Consider the following 16,385-nt stretch of genomic DNA (forward strand, 5'->3'; position numbering starts at 1 on the left):
CCCTGCATTGGGTCAGGGGAGGAGCCAGCAGAGCGAGACCACTCTGATTTACACCACAGCCTTGTCCCTAAAGCATCCGAGGGGTCAAGTCTCTATAGAAACCCCACCAAAACATGAACACACACAGCCCATTCCCCGACCCAGCAACTGCACTGCCGAGCCCTCTGTGCCTGGGAAAAGGCTCCATGCTGCTGGGATTGCTGCCAGGAGGGAAAAACCACTGCTCTGCTGGATGCCTGAGCCCGGGAATGCCACTGCAGCCACAGGCTCCCTGTTCTGCAGTTGTTGTGCTGCATTTCCCGGCTGTGCCAAGGTGAGGAGCAAGGCCGGGGGCTGGGGCTGGCAACAAACCCCCTTCACCTGCATGGCAATGGAGCAGCTCCAAACCGGGGCTGCTCCAGGAATGCAACACCCTGCAGGGGCCACCAGGTCCCTATTTTCCCCAGCAGACAGGGCCAGTGGGATGCCTAGGTCCCCAGGGGGGCACAGCCAGCAGGCAGCCCAACGGGGCTCTTGCAGGGACGTGACAGAAGGGACAAGCCAGAGCAGCGGTTCCCAGAGCTGGTGTTTGCCTTGGCAGCCCCAGGCTCCCTGCCTCACTCTCCAGACACCCAGCTCCTAGGGGGAATAGCTGGATGTCTAAAACCAGGCCTGGCAGCAGGGCTGGTATCTGGCTGGGGACATGGCAGCTCCCAGGGGTTGAGGGTGAGAGGTGGCCAATGCATTCCTGCCCCACTGCTGCCAGGCTGAGCTTTCTCACTGGTGGCCCCATTTGGGCATAGCACCTGCTCAGCAAGCCCAGGCTGGGGGGAGCAGTGTCACCTGCTCTGTAACTGCTCTCTGTTAGCTTTCCACCCTCCAAAGTAGGGAAGGACCCCATCCCAACCCACCCCATCCCATCTTCAGCGCCAGCACAGCTGCCTACAAGCCTGTTGTACTCACAGCCCTGGGAAGAGCCATGGTTTGTGCTGCACCAGGAGGAGCTTGGGCTGGGGCAGCTCAGGCTCAGCTGGAGTTGCCCAGTCTGGCCCCAGGAGGAGCCAGCTGGGATATGACCACACTGTCCTGGGACTGGAGGGATACAGGAATCCCCTGCCTCCACCCGGAGCTGAGCTGCACAACACATCTCTCAAAACCTTTATTGTCAGCAAATAACAAATATCAGCCCCGTGGCAGCACAGGGAGCCTGGACAGAGAGGGTTGCTGGCACCCAGGGCCCACTGCCCCAGCAGGTCCCCTGCACCAGCCCCCTCCCTGTTCTCCTGGGCAGCAGCAGGGCTGGGCGTGCACAGGGGGATGGGTGAGATGGGGGGCTCGTGTCATTCTCCAAAGCAAGGAGCACATTTACAACTGCTTATAAATAAACAACAACAACAACAACAAAAAACCTCTGGCTCTGGGAAGCAGGGGGAGGTCTGCTGCCCAAGCCGCCAGCCCAATGCGCTCTGCTCTCCAGAGGTGGGGGAAGCCCCCTCCACCGGGGCTGTAGCTGCCAGGTGCCCCCCAGCACAGGCTCTGCCTCCGGGGGGATCAGGCTGGGGAGGGCACTAACCTAAACCAGCCCGCAGAGCAGGTTGGGGCACCTGCCTGGGTGCACCTTCAGGGATTCCAGGAGGGGGATGTTAAGGAGGTGCCAGACCTAACAGGGAACAGCTGTGGGATCCAGGGAGAGGGAGCCAGAGTAAGGAGCCTGGAAAGGGCCAGCAGAAGGGCAGTGCTGCCAGGTGTCACAAAACCCCAGCGGCTGGTGAGGAAAAGGGCTGGGCACCCTGACTCACAGCCACCATCCCCAAGCACTGAGGTACAGCACCCTCCCCTGGTGGGACTCCTGCCACCACCTTCCTCCCATCCTCAGCCCCTTGGGTGCTACCCACCGTCCCCTGCACACAGTGACATCCCCACACCTAGCCTGCTGCCTCCCACACTCGGGGGGCTGGTGGAAGGGCTGGGGAGGGCAGAGCGCATTGGGAACCACCCAAGATACCTTCTACCTTTGCCTTTAAACACTGAAGCTTATATTAGAGACTATGATATATAACCCAGGGGCAGGGCTGTCCTGCCCGGAGTAGAGACAGCAGAGAGGGCACAGCTCCGTGGCCAGCCTGGTGAGGGTCTGCCCCGGCTGGGAGCAGGAGGTTAGTACAGGAGGGGCACAGAGCGTGCGGGCAGGCGGGTGGGGGATGCTGTCTAGGGCTGGTTCTTCGCCTCAGGGTCTTTGTCATAGATGTAGCTTCCCACAGCTCCGGTGTTGACACCTGCATGGGGTGAGAAACAGGAGGGTGAGGAAGGTGGCATGCTCCAGGGAGATGTCCCCTCTGGGTGGTGGCATGAGCACTGAGAGTGACAGCCCACACAGGGCCCCTGGACTGCGTCTCCACCCAGGGGAGATGGATTCATGCCAAGGGCTTTTGCCCCCAGGCACTCACCCTTTGGCCCGAAGAGGATCCCGTAGCAGGGCTTGTGGCAGTACGGCTGTCCATCGTGCTGTGCGGGGCAGAGAGAGAAACCTGTCACCTGGGGTGGGGGCCAGGGAAAATCCACTGCCCAGGACATGTCCACCTGGCTGGACACATCTCTCGCTCTGCTTGTCCCCTGCAGACACCCCAGCACTTCCCCAGGCTGAGGGGCTGCTCCTCCCAGCCTGGCCCTCCTGCAGAGGAGGGTCTGTCTGCCCATCAGGATGGCTTGGAACAACTCAGCCATGCCCCACTGGCATCCCCAGGTGGGCGGGCCAGGGTTCTAATGCTGGGACAGCCTTACCTCGGCATGGCCCCCGGGGGTCAGTGTCTTGCTGCAGCGCTCACAGCGTAGGCAGGGACGGTGCCAGTCCTTCCCCAGCGAAGTCACCTTCTCAGCTGGAGGGGGACAAGGAGGGAAGGTCATACCAGCCCCCTGCAACATGCTGAGGGGAAGCATTCTCCGTGGGGACATCACCCCTGCATGCAAAACCCTGCGAGAACCCTGTGCACCCCAGCCTCCCACATCTGGAGCTAACAGCAGGGGACAGGAATGCCATAAAGCCCTGCACCCAGGAGTATATCCAAGAGGACACATCCCTGAAGGTCCCTCAGGCAGAGGGATCTCTGTACCCACAACCCCCTCTCCAATCCAAACCCCGCTCCCAGCCTCTCTGCATGCCCCAGGGTTTGTGCATGGAGCCCAGCCCTGTGGGACCATGCCACCCCGAGGCCATGCCACCCCGAGGCAAGCACCCACTGCCTGCTCGCCACCTTACCAAAGTAGACTCTCTTGCCACAGCGTGGGCACATGTTGGGCTCCCCAGTGAAGGTGGTGACACTGGAGGCTGGAAGAAAAGAGGACATTAGCATGGGAAGCGGGAGGACATCTCAGCCAGGACACCCCTGGGTGGGGTGGACCTCACACACAAACCCTGCACCCCACACCATCACCAAATGTGGTGGCTCTGGACTGGCTGTCTAGCACAGCAAAGAGCCAGGCTGCCCATCCTGCCCTGCCCCTCACCTTTGCTGGGTCCCTTGGGAGGTGCAGCATTCACCTTCCTCTCCTCCACCTTCACCGGGTGCTCGATGGGTCCTGGAGCAGTCTGGCCCTCGATCTGTGGCTTGTCATAGATGTATGACCCAGCACCACCGATGTTCACCCCTGCACAGGGGCACAGAGAGGCTGTGGTGCCCTGGGAGCACTCGGGGTCTCCATCATTCCCCCAGCCCCATCTCCCACCTCCACCAGCCCGGCTGAGCCAAGGGCCACTGCTGCGCTTCAGCCCTGGCTTGCTCTCTCCTGACTAAGGCTTTCTCCAGCCACATCTGGGATAGGAGAATGACTCCACCTTCTGTCTGAAAGGGAATTTGTTTTCTTCAAATATAAAAAAAAAAAAGGGCAGCTGTCAGAATGGATCCGTTCCTCCCTCGCTCCCTCATTCCCTCCCTCCCTCAAGCAGCTCTTCTCTCCCTCTGCACAAGCAGACAGCAGGGCTGGGACTGCAATTTACTGGCTTGATGCTCAGCCCATGCTAGTCTGGCTTCTGGGATGCTGTTGGGTCCCCCAGTGGGCATGAGGGGACCTGGCCCCTGCTGGGCACAGCTGCACAGGCACAGGGGTGCACAGACATACCTTTGGGGCCAAACAGTGTGGCGTAACAGGGCTTGTGGCAGAAGGGCTTCCCATCGTGCTGGGGAGAGAGAGCAGTGTTAGGATACTGAGCAGTGACCACAGTTCCCTCACTGGTGTTCAGGGACCACCGTGGATGTGCTTATACCCTAAAATGCATGCAGCTGTGGGTCTGCAGTGACAGCCTAACCCAACCTGAGCACTCAGGGGTTTTGCCTGCATCAACCACCCAGGCTGTTCTGCACACGCCGTGCCCTGGGGCTGGAGCAGCAGCACTTGCAGAAGCTCAGCCAAGAGGCTCCTCCATGCTCCAGCCACGTGGCACCGGACCCGGCAAGGCATCACCTCACCCCTCAGCATCCTGTGCACAGCCAGGCCATTCTCGGGTGCTCAGAGCACCGTGGGAGCCCTGAGCTTCGCCTTTCCCTCGCCTTGGCCCGAGATCAGAGGCCCTGCGTGGGCGCTGGTCCCAGCCCAGCTGCTATCGACCCCACTATCGTCTGGGGTGATTATCACAGGAAGGCATGAGGCAGGAGATAAGCCCCGGAACTCCCCACAGCCGTTTCTCATGGGCCAGCTGGAACAGAGTCCAAGAGAAAAGAAAGAGTGTTTGTGGCTGGAGCAGGGGGCCAGCAGGGCTGCCACACACACTGCCCTGCCTAGAAAACGCACTGGGATGCTGTTCTCAGGCAGGATCCCACCCCATCGGCCTCTCGGCTCCACTCAGCATCTCAGCCCTGCTTCTGCTCCGTGCTCCTGCCCTCCATCCCCTCTGCTGCAGGGTGGCAGCACAGCAGAGGTGCTGTGCCAAAGGCGAGGGCCGGCACAGGCAGGGGTAAGGCTGGGGGAGTGAGAAGGCTGTGGGCTGGCCAAAGGCAGCTGCAAAATATTGCAAGGCATAAATATGAGTGTGTTCACAGCGTTACCATGCCAGAGGGGAGGGTAAACATTTAACTGGTCTCCCCGTGACACCTTTCCAACCTAGCCGCCTCAAAAGGAGGGAGAAAAAGCAGGGAAGGGCCAAATCTGCTGTCGGCACAGTCAGTGGGGCTTGGCTGCCATCCCCTATGGGAGCAGAATGCAGCCTTATATGGAGAAGCAGCGAATCTGGGCTTAACCCGGCCTGAAGCACAGATCCACCCGCGCAGCCCCAACCTTCCCAGCAGGACAGGCCCCTCTTCCCCACTTCCCACAGCGGCTGGGGGTGACCAACACAGCTGTCCCTGCTGCTCCTCAGCTGTGCCGCCTGCTAAAGCCAAGCTAAGGAGCTGGTGACACTGTGGAATGACAGGTGCTGCACAAAGCCAGGGCAGCGGGTGTCACACTGGGACATTGCACAGGAAAAATGCAGTTGCTCCCCAGTCTGAGCACCTGCCACCACCGGCATGGCACCTTCACAGTCCCAAGTGCTGGGTAGTGGCAGTGGCATCACACTGCAGCACCAAGCCCCAGGGCACAGAGAGCACCAGCGCCGAGCTCTCATTGCCATGGCAACCTAGGCATTCTGCCATTCTTGATGTTTTTAACCACAGGTCAGTGCAGGCTCTCAGCACCCACACAGTTCGACCAAACAATGTCCAAACAAGTCTGCCAAGTGCACGGAGCTTCAAGTGCTTACCAGGGCACGCCAAGCCCCACCACAGCGTCCTGGGAGCCCAGAGTGACAGTGACAGCACACGTGGTGCCAGCACCACTCTGTGGCTTGCCTAGGGCTGTGCACAAGAGTGCCATGAGTTGCTGCAGCAGCATTGGAAGCCACAGGGTGTTCTCCTGGGCTTGTATGCCACAGGGACAGCACCTCCACATGGCACCAGATATCTGCCCCAGCCCTGTTCCTGGGATTCCCATCCCTGGGGTGATAGAGAACCCCACCAGGCCCCTCTGCATGCCAGCACAGCTCCCATCCTGCTCACCCCGGCAGCTCTTACCTCAGCATGCCCACCCGGGGTCAGGGTCTTGTTGCAGCGCTCGCACTTCAGGCAGAACTTGTGCCAGTCCTTGCCCAGGGAGGAAACCTTCTCAGCTGCAGGGACATGAGAGAGAGGTGAGCCACTGCCCAGCACCTGCTAAAGCCCCTGGGGAAGCCAGGCTGTGGGAACCACGGGGGGATGCACCCAAGGGGGGCTACTCACATTAACCATGCTACAGGGACCAGAGTCCACTCTGTTACAGCCTAGAGGGTCCCTGCAGCCCTGTGGGACATGGAGAAAGACCCCCCAGTCTCTGACCCCTTTTAGCACTGCACCAGCTAACAAGAATATTAACCTCATCCCAGCTGAAAGCAGGACACCACCCAGCTGCATCCCACAGCCGCCTTTTCCCACAAGCCAGTCCAGCAACGGTAGCATTTTCTTTCCTACTCCCCGTGTCTATTTTTACCCGCCACGTTACCCGGAATGACTTCACTCCCATTCAAATATTTGGCGTTTCCATGCCCACCCCACCCGTTCAGTCACACTCCCCCCACGCACACCCAGCCCCTCCCCGAGGAGCCTCAGGCTCAGCTCCAGAGATGCTCCCGGTGCTGTTCCCAGCAGGATGGGATGACAGACAGCCTCCACTGTCACCCAGGATGGACATTTGGCCCTGGAAAACACCTGTCCCTAGGGCGTGTGGGTTGTCCCCCCAGCCCCCAGCCCGGGAACAGGCACGACGTGCAGATGGGTGCACAGCCATGAACCTGAGGAGCAACTCACTGCTGGCAGTGGAAACGGTTTCAAAGCATCAGTGGGCAAATTCAGGGAAGGCAAATGCTTTGAGTCTGGTTGTATGAACACAAATACAATCCCTCCATCTGGCCCTGAGCTGTAGGTCTTCAGGAGCACCCTGGGAGGCAGCACAGGCTGCCAGTGCTCAGCTTCCATCCCCAGCCTTGCACCATCCCTTCTCCCTCCCAGCTCCTGGGTGGCTGAGAGCTGCCTTGTGCCCCCCATGGATTCCTGCTGGCCCTCCCTCTGCCCTGCACATGTGCAGAGACAGCTGGAAAACAGTGTGAGCCCGTTAAAGCCACCGTAAAACTAAATCAGGAGAGCCAAATAAAATATTTAACAAGCAAATAAAAGCGCAACTGGAGCCGGCCCCACTCCACGAGAAGACCTCCTCCGAGTTGTCGGGTTTCCCCCCGAGGACCTCAGCAAATGTCACCTGTTTGCATCCAGGCAATACAGGGGTCAAGAGCTCCCCAAAGGGCAGGTCCTCTGGCTTCCAGAGCCACCCTCCTCCCAAGGCAAACAGCTGTGTCCGGGGCATGCCACAGGGCCAAGATAAACTGAAACAATGCCATCACCACCCAAAAATTCAACCCCAGTGCAAAGCAGGATGGCCGGTGGCTGGAAGGGCAGCGCAAGGGGCAGAGCCAGAGCCATTGCACCAGGGTGCAGAGGAGATTCCTGAGAGTATCCCCAAGCAAGCACGTGGAAGATGGACTTAGGGGACTGGCATCAGGTGGAAGAAACTCCAAATCCACCTCCCGGTGATGCCACACAGGCTGTTGAACAAAACCCAGGCAAGAGCAGACAGCAGGGTGAAGGGATGCCCTACCACAGCCAGGGGTCTCTGCCTGCCTGCCCCAAGCTGCCAGGGCAAATCCCTGCTGGCTTCAAGCCCAGGGGCTCAGGAGCACCCATGTCTCCCTCCCCAGCCCCTCACAGAAGGCAGCACACGAGGAAAGGGCCAGGGCCAGACCCGCCCTTCTTTTCCTCTGCAGCCCTCCTGTGTCTCTGGGAGCAAAGAACCAGCTGCACGGTAAACAGTCCCCAGGCCCCCAGAGCCCAGGGATTCCCCAAAAGCAAAGGGAATACAGAGGTCCCAGCACCCCAGTGCTCTGGGGCATTGCAGGAGCCCTGCATCCTCCCGGCAGGAGCGGTGAGAGGGGTGACCGGGGAGAGAAACGGAGCGTGATGGGCTGCAAGCCGAGCCAGGGGCTCAGGGCCAAAGAAACACTCGGCTTTGTCACAGTGGATGCACAGCCAGGCCAGGCTGTGCTCCGGCTGCGTCACCGCCAGCTCCCCCCGCTGCCCCGACCCAGCGCCGGCATGGCTACAAAGCAAGGAGGAAGCTCCCGGCGGATGTTTTCCAGAGGCCATTGCAATCATAGCTGGCCACAGCCCACACCAGCTCCTTCCTGCTCCCGCGACACAAGATGCTCCCCCATGTCCCCCCCTCCATAGTACTTCAGCCGATGGAAATCCTGGCTCCTCCCTGATCCCCTGCCAGTGCATCCCTGGGCCACGCAGAGCAAGAGGGATCTCGCTGGCACACGCAATCCGTGGCAGGGGATGGCGCAGGAGGGAGGAGGCAGCCCGGTGCACCCGCAGCACAGGGACAGCCCGGGAACCACGGGGGCTGCCCCTCGCCTCCAGATGGAAATGCCGCGCAGAGGCTGGGCAGGCATCCTCTGGCTGCAAACAAGGATTCCCGGGGGATGCATCCGGGACCGACACAGCCGGGATGGCTTTCCTAAAGGCATTGTTTGCACCGAGCAGAGGAAGCAGCTTGGAGCCACCCCAGCCCATTTCCAGGGCAGCAGCCTGCAGCCGCACCATCCCATAAATCACTGCGGAGGGAAAGAACCAGCGCCCAGATTTCCTGTCACTCGGCCACAGCTGCTCCGCTATTGCATCAGCTCCAGAGGAAAAGTCTCTGGCCACATCCTCCTGCTGCTGGGGGAGCCCTGCTCCTCGCCCCCGCAATCCCAGGGGTCACCCCACCATCGGCACGGCAAGAACAGCCTGGGGCACAGCAGTGTCCAGCTCTGTGCAGGGAGCATGGGGTGACACAGGGCTCCAGTGCAGACATGTCACTGCGCCCAGCCTCTGCCACCAAGTGCCATCCTCTCTGCATCACACTGAGCACACGCACATCCTTGCTGAATCCCAATTTAGGCACTCAGCCCTCAAGCCAGCCGAATTTAAACCAGCTGTGCAGCACCTCTGGAAGGGCAGAGTTCAGGGTACTTGACTGCAGCAATTTGGCCTCTTCCACACGCGTGCGACTCGGGGGGGTTTACCAGCACAGCGTTTGCCTGCTCATGGATAATAAACCTCTCCCAGGGGAAACACCTCCAAGGAGAGGTGGAGGCACAGCCAGGTATGTGCCTGGCTGCAGGAATAGCTGCGAGGGGGATTTGCTGTGGGCAGGAGACGCAGCCCGCACTGCCGAGGGACAGCACCAGAGCTGGAGAAAACCAGAGGCCGGGAGCAGGCGAGCAGCCGAGGGGGCAGTCAAGGCAGACCGATCCCATGGCTCCACAGCAGCCCCGCCCCAGAGACGACGCGGCTCAGCCCTTAATTACCCGCCGTGCCCAGACAAAGCAGCTGGCTCGGGCCAGAGGTGCGCGCATCTTCTCAGGATGGGAAGAGAGCATCCCTCCTCCCAGTTTCTGTGCCGCCGGCCGCGCCGAGCCAGCTCCAGGCCCTCGCACAGGTATTTCCACAGCCTGACGTCAGTGCTGCTCCCAGGCGGAGGCTTATTCAGCAAAAGGAACTGTAGCTGCAGCTGCATCTTTGCAAAGCGCTGGGCTGTGCCCCATCTATCCTACCACAGCCCTGGGAGGGCACGGGGAAGGGCTGACAAAGCCCAGTCTGGCAGAAAGGATGCCAAATACCCCCAGGGATCCAGCGACAGGCATCCCTGGCAGAGAGGGATGCTGTCAGACTGACTGTAGATGCACTTCAAAGCAGTTGCAGACACAAAGGAATGAAGAGAGAAAAGTGCAAGGGAAGGAGCTTGGGAAATGGCTGGAAACAGAGCCAAGAGCCATGAGCCAGCAGCCTCATCCCCTACCCAGTTCCTCACAAAGAGGCCGAGAGATGGAAAAGGTGGAAGGACAGCTTGAGGATTTCCTGCCATGCCATGCCAGCCCATATCCCAGCCATGCTGCCCTGCTAAGGGTCTGTGCTGCCTTCCCATGTTCCTCATCCCATCCCCACCCCTGTCCTCCTCAGGCACAGCCAGGCAGCTCCTCTCCCCATGCCACAGCCAGTGCTGACGGTTACACCGCACCCTGATTTGTGGCCAAATATATATATTTAGCTTCTCTGCAGCAAGGCAAGGCAGCCCTCCAGCCCAGCCACTCGCTTGCTGGGCTCCCTCCAAGAGTGCAACAAAGCCAGCTCAGTACGGCCTTGCTGTGGAGGAACAAGGAATATCCCAGGCAGGGTCTCCCACTTCCAGCCAAGGGGAGAGGCAAGGTCTTCCCCGGGATCTGAGCCACTCGGGTGCAAGTGAAGGTTGCTTGATTTCCAGGCACAGCCCTAATGCACAGCATGGCTCCTGCCCACCCTGCTGCTCCCTGCCTCTCCTCTGACAGAGCCTCACCTACTGCAGGCACTTCCCTGTCCACGAGCCTCCAGTCTCCCACTCTGGTTTGCAGGGCCAGGGCAGCCTGCAGCAAGCCCCTTCCCATTTTCCACAGGGCTTCATCGAGCAGCATCTGCAAGGGATGCATTTGAGGTCGGGCAGCTCAGCTGTGTCTGTGCTGGGAGAGGATCAGCAGTGTTTCCAGCCAGGCACTGGGTTCAGCCAGGGCTGAGCCCAAGGAATCAGCTGCTTTTGAGCCTGCATGGCAGGTAGGACCCCGAGGGATGCAGGGGATGCAGCCCTCACTGCCAAGAGGCACCAGAAAATCCCAGTCCAGCCTGCAGCCCTCCCCTCATCCAGCACACAGGCAGGGGCAGAGTGGCCAGTGAGAGCTGGGCACAGGCAGGCACACAAGCAAACCTCTCCCTGGCTAGTTGCTGGTTCAGAGCACAGTGTTCCTTCTGCACTCTGAAATGTCATCTCTGGCAGGCACTGCCAGGAGAATAAGACAGTTTCCTGGCCCATTTCAGCAAGAGCAGGATTCTGGGATATGCTGAACAGCCAAGCCTGTCAAAGTGCCCTCCTGCCCCATGGCTCCTCACCTCCCCACCCTGCTGGCCCCCCACAGCTCCAAGCAGGGTTCAGCCCAGGGCTGTAGGCAACACAGCATGAGCAGAGACAGCAGCGAGAGAGGATGCTCAGGACGTCCCTTGGGGCCACAGCACTGTGCACAGCAGGGTGGAGGGAGAGCTCTCCCCATCCTCATGCCAGGACCTATCCCCCACCATCCCCTCCCTGGTGGAAGCAGGGCCCTTGGCAGGAGCAATGAACACCACCATCCCACCACAAACACAAGTGGCACCATGGCTCATGCTCCAGGCTCCACATTTGATTGCAACACGGCAGTGACAGATTTTCCATTACTTGCTTGGGCGTTCCTACTCCACCTGTCCTTGTCTTTCCTTTCCAGTCCCGTCCCCTCACCTCTCCCCATCCCTGTGCTCCTGCCAGGGACAGGGAGGGAGGATGGGAACACGAGGATCTCTGTCTGCCTAGAAGTTGGGACACGGGTGCAGGACTATAATCCAGACGCCAAACTGAGTCACCCAGGACCAACCCCAGGTTTGCAGAGAGCTGCCTGCAAGCTCCAAGCCCGCAGCACCCCCAGCCCCAGGAGCAGAGCTGCTCCCCACAGCTGGCCATGCCAGCCCAGCACTGGCAGGAGCCCCAGCACAGCCCAGGACACGCGAGCGAGGGGACCCAGCCCTCGCACCGCCCTGTTCCACACTCCCACAGATCATTTTCTGTAGCCCGTGCTGTTTTCCTGAGGGAAAAACTAATGCTAATCAGCCTGTTCTTCAGCTTCCCACAGAGGCATCCTTCCCCCCAGCAGGGCCCTGCTCACGGGGCAGGGAAGTGGAGCATCCTTAGCTACCATTCTGCAAGGTCCGCACACACTGCGAGACCTGGGAGCCGGCAGTTCCCAGGAAGCCCAGCCCAATCCATGCTGGAAAGTCGGCACGGACGTGCCGGCGCTACACCGGCTGCACTAGCAGAGCCGCTTCCTTTGTTAGGGACGGCTGTAATGGAAATCAAGCCCTCCTGCCTCTCCTGCCCCACCGTCTCCCTGCCTGGAGCCAAGGACAGCGGTTACTTATTAATTCCAGAGTGGCTTCTGCAGCTTGAATTTCGCCGGGCTGACCCGCCGGGGCTGTGCTGTGCAGGCAGAGCTTCCCACATCTGGCTGCACCCCCTGTCCTGCTGTGCCCCAGTGTGACCACAGGGTCAGGCATCTGCTGTGGCCCTCCTTGCTCCCCAGCTGGATGTGTCCATGCCCTCAGTGCCCCTCTGGAATTCCACCAGCAAACTAACCCTGGAGAGCAGCTTTAAGCCTGGGAGGGCTACTGAGTGACTCCCACCTGCTTTTAGGATGCCCCTTTGCAAACAAATGGAGCAGCAGCCTCCCGCCAGCCCTCACACTGCCCAGCACATGGAATGAGCTCCCCAAAAGCCATGCGCTGCTGGATCCCACTGCACGTGTGCTTGCTGCATCCCTGGGGCTCGTGGCTGCCTCGTGCTTGGGATGGGAAAACAGGAAACCCCCTGCTGCCACAGTCCCCCACAGCTCTGGGAAGAAAGGATGGGAGGCGGAAAGGCTTGGCCAGAGCTCCCGGTGACCCTGCAAAACTCATTTAAGGCTTAGCAATGCAAAAAGGAGCTGGGGAATTGTGTGGCTGTTTGGCTGCAGGAGACTCTGGTCCGTCCGGAGCTTCCTGCCAGAATTGATAACCCAGCCCCAGCCGCAGCCCCAGCTCGCTGCCACCTGCCAGCGCGGGATGGGAGCTGGCCCCGCACCCACCGGCTGCTCCTCCGGTTAAACATTCACTTCATCCAGCCAACTTCCCAAAGCGGGAAAGTTAGCCCCGACCGTTCCTGGAAACAATGTCACAGACCTCAACCTCTCTTAAAAAAAAAAAATAGAAAAAAAGCCAAAGAACTATTTTTATATTTCCCCGTGCTTTTTAAAGGAAAAAAGCTCATTCTGTAGCTCAGGAAACGCCCACATCCTCCTGACTGCGCAGGGAGGAGCCCACTGGATTTTTCCAGGGAGCATGAAGCAACAGGCATGCTGGAAATGAGTTTTCCATCGGTACCCAGGACCGGGCAGGCAGTGCGCGGGGCCGGGAACAGGACCCGGCGGCATTTCTCACACATGACCCGCGGCTGCAATCCCAGGCATTCGAGCGGCCAGAGCTGCCAGCGTTCATTCAGCACGGGCAGGGAGGCTCCCGAACAAGCGGGGCTTTATGAATCACCTCCCCGCTAAGCTTCGGGCCAGCCGAGGAATTCAGGAGCGACACCAAACCCCGGGCGCGGTGCTCCCATGGCCTTCCCACCAAACCACGCGGCCCATCGGGAGGAAAGCCCGGGATCCTCATCCCGGAAAGACGGCTCAGAGTTTGCATGTAGCTTTTATGCGCTGAATAAACGGACTCAGGTTTATTCTGCCAGAGCCAGGGCGGTTCCTCAAGGAAAGCTCAAGGCATCAAACAGAGACATGCTCCAGCCTATCTCAGCTCTCAGCACAGAGAAGTTTTTGGCTTGCTCCCGTTTCAACTCATCCCCCGACGCCCCCAAGTCTCTCTCAGGGGCAGCAGGGGCGGCAATCCCTGCGGGAAGGTGTGGGATGGGGGCTGGCACTCCCCCGCTGCCAGGCACCTGCCTCCTCCCTCCCTGTAGGGCAGGGTGTCCCCACACGGGGCAGGACCTGGGAGCCACGGAGCAGCAGAGACGGGGACAGGGACCGCTGCACCCACAGAAACCCTCTTGGGGACAGCGCTGGGGCATGGGGTACAGCCCTGTTCCCCCCAAACCCCATCCTCAGGAGACCCACGAGTCCCGCAGCACATGGGGAGAGAAAAAGAGCACAGACACTGCTGGGGGCTGGTGCTTCTCCTCCTGGCACAGCCTGGCCTCCTCCTCCGGCAAGGCAGGGGTCCCTGAGCCCAGCCCAGACCCCCCACGCAGGGCGGGCTCATCCCTGGAGCCAGAGGAGAAACTCTGACCCCGGGTCAGTGCCCAGCTGGCTGGGCAGGCACTATTTTCTGCTTAAAAAGGAAAAGATTCACACAAAGGAGCACATCCAAGGGGCCAAGCCCTTCCCACCCACACACAAATAGGTTTATTTAAAGGAGGAAGACAGCAAATTCCTATTTCCCTGTGTTTACTTGGAGATGGCCGGAAAAGAATGAAAGCACCGATGCCTCCAACGCTCAGACATCATTAGGACCCTTTGGTATTTCTCCGCCAAACAAACACACCGAGGCAACAGGGGCTGGACCCCGGAGCAGCGGGGGGGAGATGGGCAGGGAGGGGTGCAGGGAGGCAGTGCCAGGCCAGCTGGACGCCGTGGTCAGCAGGTCCCCGGAGGCAGCTCGGGCTGAATGCTGGATCCATCCCCAGAGCCAGCCTGAGCGCACAGCGCAGTCCCAAGGGCGCTCACCCAGGGCTCAGGGCACTGCCCCATGGGGGAAGCGGGCCGGGGCAGCTCCTCGGGGAGCGTCAGGCAGGCTCCAAGGCCAAGGATCAGCCCTGCTCCCACCTCCACCAGCCCCGGCTCTCTGCAAGCCGGGCGGCGGCGCTCAGCCCTGCTGCCTGACAGGACACAGGCCAGCCCCGCTTCCCAGAGATCCTGACCCGCCACAACCCCAAGCAGGGCCCTCGGAGACCTGCAGGGACTCGCTGCTGCCCTAACCCAGCCCAGGCGTGCCGAGATGGACCTCCGTGCCCAGCAGCTGCCTTTGAAAAAGTCCCGTAGAAACCCCAAACCCTTCATTAGCCGGGAACAGCCCGCTGAGGGCTGGCTATGAGGCGAGACAGGGAGGGGTGAATGGCACACCTGAGGCAGGTTTGCAGGGAATCAAAGAAACCAGCTGGGAGAAGGTTTTGTTTGCACCTGCCTCTGCCAACTTCCCCGCCCCAAGGGTTCCTCCGAATCCTGGGAGCCCCCTGCCCAGCTCCGGCCACATCGGGTGGGCTGGGTTGCCCTGACCCAAGCCAGCGGGTACCTGGGGACAGAAGCCACCCCGCTCCCAGCACCCCAGGCTGAGGGTACGTATCCCAACCAGGGCTCCTCACCGCTTGCTTCCCCTCCTCAGGCCGGGAAGCCCGGGATCACCCACACCCTGCGTGTCCCCTGCCCAGGGCCAGCCGGCAGCAGCCCCCAGCACGGCCCGGGAGTGCGGGGCAGAACAGAGGGGCCGCGAGCACTACGGGGGACTCGGGGGAGAAGGAGCTGCTGCCGGGAAGCTCTCCGGGTGAGCCCCGCCGGGAGCTGCGGCGGAGCGGGGACAGGGGGGACACATCCCGGCGGGGCAAAGAGAGGAGGAGGCGGGGATGCACCGGGGCTCATGGAAAGGGAGGGCTGGGATGAGCGCTGGCTCTGGGCTGGGGGACAGGTTTGAGGTTCAAGGGATGCGTCTCGGGGCGGGAAAGGGGAAAGGGGCCGGACCCCGGGGATGCGCTCACCGAAGTACACGGTCTTGTCGCACTTGGGGCACTTGGATGCCATGGCGGGAGAGCGGAGCCGAGGCGAGCCGTGCTGTGCCGAGCCGTGCTGTGATGTGCCGCGCCGTGCGCCCCGCTCCGCCCGGCCCCCGCCCACCGCCGCCCGGGGGGAGCCGGGGCGGGGCTGCCCGCCGAGCGTCGGCCCGGCCCGGCACGGCCGGGCTCGGCACGGCCGGGCTCGGTACGGCACGGCACGGCACGGCACGGCACGGTACGGCTCGGCTGAGCCCAGCGCAGCAGGTGCCCGGTCCCGGAGGTGGAGAGAACACCTCCTGCCCTGTCCCCCATCCCCAAAGACCAAAGTCGGGACGCGAGTGCTCCCGCCTTCCCTTGCCTGGGAAAAACCCTCCATAATAAACAGGTTGTAGTTGAGCGACGCGACTTGTGGGTTTTTAGCTGCCCCAAAGGCACCGGCCGGGAGTTCCCTGGCGGAGTGGGGCCAGCAGCCGCCCCCGGGGCATCAGCGGGGGCTGGGGATCCCGGGCCAGCCGCCGCAGAGGGGCTCGGCATCTCCCACCGCCCGCGGGAGCGCGCAGCTCGTCCCCGCGCCAGCCCCGCTCCCTGCCCGGCTCCAGCGCCCGCATCCCCCGGCTCCCGGCGCCATTCCGCTCCGTTGCCATGGAAACTCCCATCTCAAAAACCCCTCCGGCTGCAAGGGGATGCTCAGGGAGCCGTGAACCCGCGGCGAGGATACTCAGGGAGCCGCGGTGCCGTGGCGAGGCAGGCGAGCCCCACGGTGGGGTGCAGACCCCCTGCGCCCGGGGGATCCCCTCGGTGCCCCCCGGCAGGACCCTGCCCCGCGGCGGGACTGTGGTGGGCGCAGGGCAGGGGGTGTGCAGGGGTGGTGACAGCGGGGACAGGGCCCGTGGCTGGGGAGCTGCGCCCTGCACCGCCACCCCGCTGACTGGGGCCGGGTGTTGGTAAAC

The 16,385-nt window shown here is 61.5% G+C and overlaps 1 protein-coding gene across 1 annotated transcript; it reads right to left on the minus strand.

Moving 5' to 3' along the window:
• Nucleotides 1-1,125: 1,125 nt before the first annotated feature.
• On the minus strand, nt 1,126-15,574 carry CRIP2 (cysteine rich protein 2). Its single transcript, XM_085068394.1, has 8 exons — nt 15,421-15,574; nt 6,021-6,115; nt 4,096-4,153; nt 3,484-3,624; nt 3,236-3,304; nt 2,761-2,855; nt 2,427-2,484; nt 1,126-2,255 (listed from the first exon to the last, which is right to left on the minus strand). The coding sequence occupies exons 1-8, from the start codon at nt 15,461-15,463 to the stop codon at nt 2,188-2,190; spliced, it is 627 nt and encodes a 208-aa protein (XP_084924520.1). The 5' UTR covers nt 15,464-15,574; the 3' UTR covers nt 1,126-2,187.
• Nucleotides 15,575-16,385: the final 811 nt, after the last annotated feature.

Source organism: Lichenostomus cassidix, chromosome 8 (genome assembly GCF_008360975.1).
Source record: "Lichenostomus cassidix isolate B80296 chromosome 8, HeHo_3.0, whole genome shotgun sequence".
NCBI classification, from domain to species: domain Eukaryota; kingdom Metazoa; phylum Chordata; class Aves; order Passeriformes; family Meliphagidae; genus Lichenostomus; species Lichenostomus cassidix.